The following is a 1496-nucleotide window of genomic DNA, read 5'->3' as shown; positions in this document are numbered from 1 at the left end:
GACGGCACAGGTCGGAGCCCTTGTGAGCTCTTGAGGCGCTTCGCTCCCCTTTCTGTTTTTCTTTTTTCTTTTTTCTTTCCTTCTTTGGATCACACGAAGGCTCCATGCGTTTCTCTCTTCCCTTTTCCTCTGAACAAGGGAGCTTCATTTCGCTCCTTATTACTTCTATCATTCGCCTCGCCTTTTCTTTGATCTGTTCTTCAGCACTCCCACGGCATTACGCGCCGTAGTTGACGGGCATGAAAGACGACGACGCTACCTCTCCCGGGTACGATAGCGAGGAGAACTTCAAGACCTATGCCGTCTCTAGATATGATCAGATGTTGCTGGAAAACGACAAAGAGATAGACTGGTGGTGGTCTCTGCTGGCCAAGATCTTCTCGTGGCTATTGTTGGCAGGCTACATTGTGTTTCCTTCCACGTTCGCCTCGCTGAAGAGGTCGCAAGTTCTCGAAAGCATGGGCAAGGTTGGGCAGACGGTGTCATACTGGGTCAACGACTGTCTGATTGCTCTGGCCTCTGTGCTCTCAGGCGTCGCATCCATCGGCTTGGCGTGGCTGTGGTTCAAGTGGCGTGCGAACTACGTCTGGGTGCATCAACACATCATCATGTAAGACGCCGTGCTTGACCAGGTTCCGCGCGCGTTGACACTCACAAAGCTGTAGTCCGACGTTGGTCAACTCGCTCATCGGGTTTCTGTCGACCATCTTAAACATATACACGGTACACGGGGGTCAATGGTCTGCAACGTCGATAGCTACCACAACCGTCACCGGCTGGTGGCTGGTCGTATCTTGCGTTTTGTGCGGCGTCTACCAATATTTACTAGATGGACTACGTCGCAAGACGGAATGATGGCTCGGAAGATGTTGTCGGGAGCTGGTCGTTCATACTTTCATTTTTCAGTTCATTCAAAAATTGGTCTTACGTTTCCTTCGGGCAAGGGCAGATGTACCGTCGTTAAGCATATGCATAGCCCTGTTTCTAGCTGTGCTCAGATGTAAAATAACTCAGATGTCGAATACTACGATGTTTATTGGCTTCGCCTGGAATACTGTACGTACAGGCGGATCCCTACATCTCTGTTACTCTTCTCTGCGGCACAACATTGAATTCTACCCAACTTGGCGCTGCCTACATCGAAACATTGCATTCCCCTGTGAAATGACATTGTACATACGAGTATCATGCTGAACGCGCCTGTCTTCATGACAGTAGGCGATCGTCAGATGTGCGATGGCGTTCGAGACATCTGTCCATGCAGCCCACATGGCGGAGGGCAACGCTACAAACTGCGTCGTGGAGCCAAACTAGTCGTCGACTGTGTGAAGCAACAACATCTCGTTCCAGAGCTCGACTCTTCCCGTGAACGTTGCATAACGCCAAAATCTGCTCTCCATGGGTATACTTATACACCATCAAACACTTGCGAAGATGCCAGATCGTTTGTAGAACACATCAAAGCAAGCGTGATGAAATCCAACAGAAAGACCCAG

General features: G+C 50.1%; 1 protein-coding gene across 1 annotated transcript; it reads left to right on the top strand.

The window, feature by feature from the left end:
* Window positions 1-239: 239 nt before the first annotated feature.
* Window positions 240-855, top strand: CABS01_17167 (uncharacterized protein; the record flags this gene model as incomplete). The annotated part of the gene is made up of 2 exons (XM_060550494.1): window positions 240-610; window positions 666-855. The coding sequence occupies 2 exons, from the start codon at window positions 240-242 to the stop codon at window positions 853-855; spliced, it is 561 nt and encodes a 186-aa protein (XP_060395490.1).
* Between the last annotated feature and the right edge of the window lie 641 nt (window positions 856-1496).

Source organism: Colletotrichum abscissum, assembly GCF_030869225.1.
Source record: "Colletotrichum abscissum strain IMI 504890 chromosome Unknown Scaffold_405.1, whole genome shotgun sequence".
Taxonomy (NCBI): domain Eukaryota; kingdom Fungi; phylum Ascomycota; class Sordariomycetes; order Glomerellales; family Glomerellaceae; genus Colletotrichum; species Colletotrichum abscissum.
The sequence above is the reverse complement of the archived record's forward strand: the minus strand, read 5'-3'. Positions and strand labels throughout refer to the sequence as shown.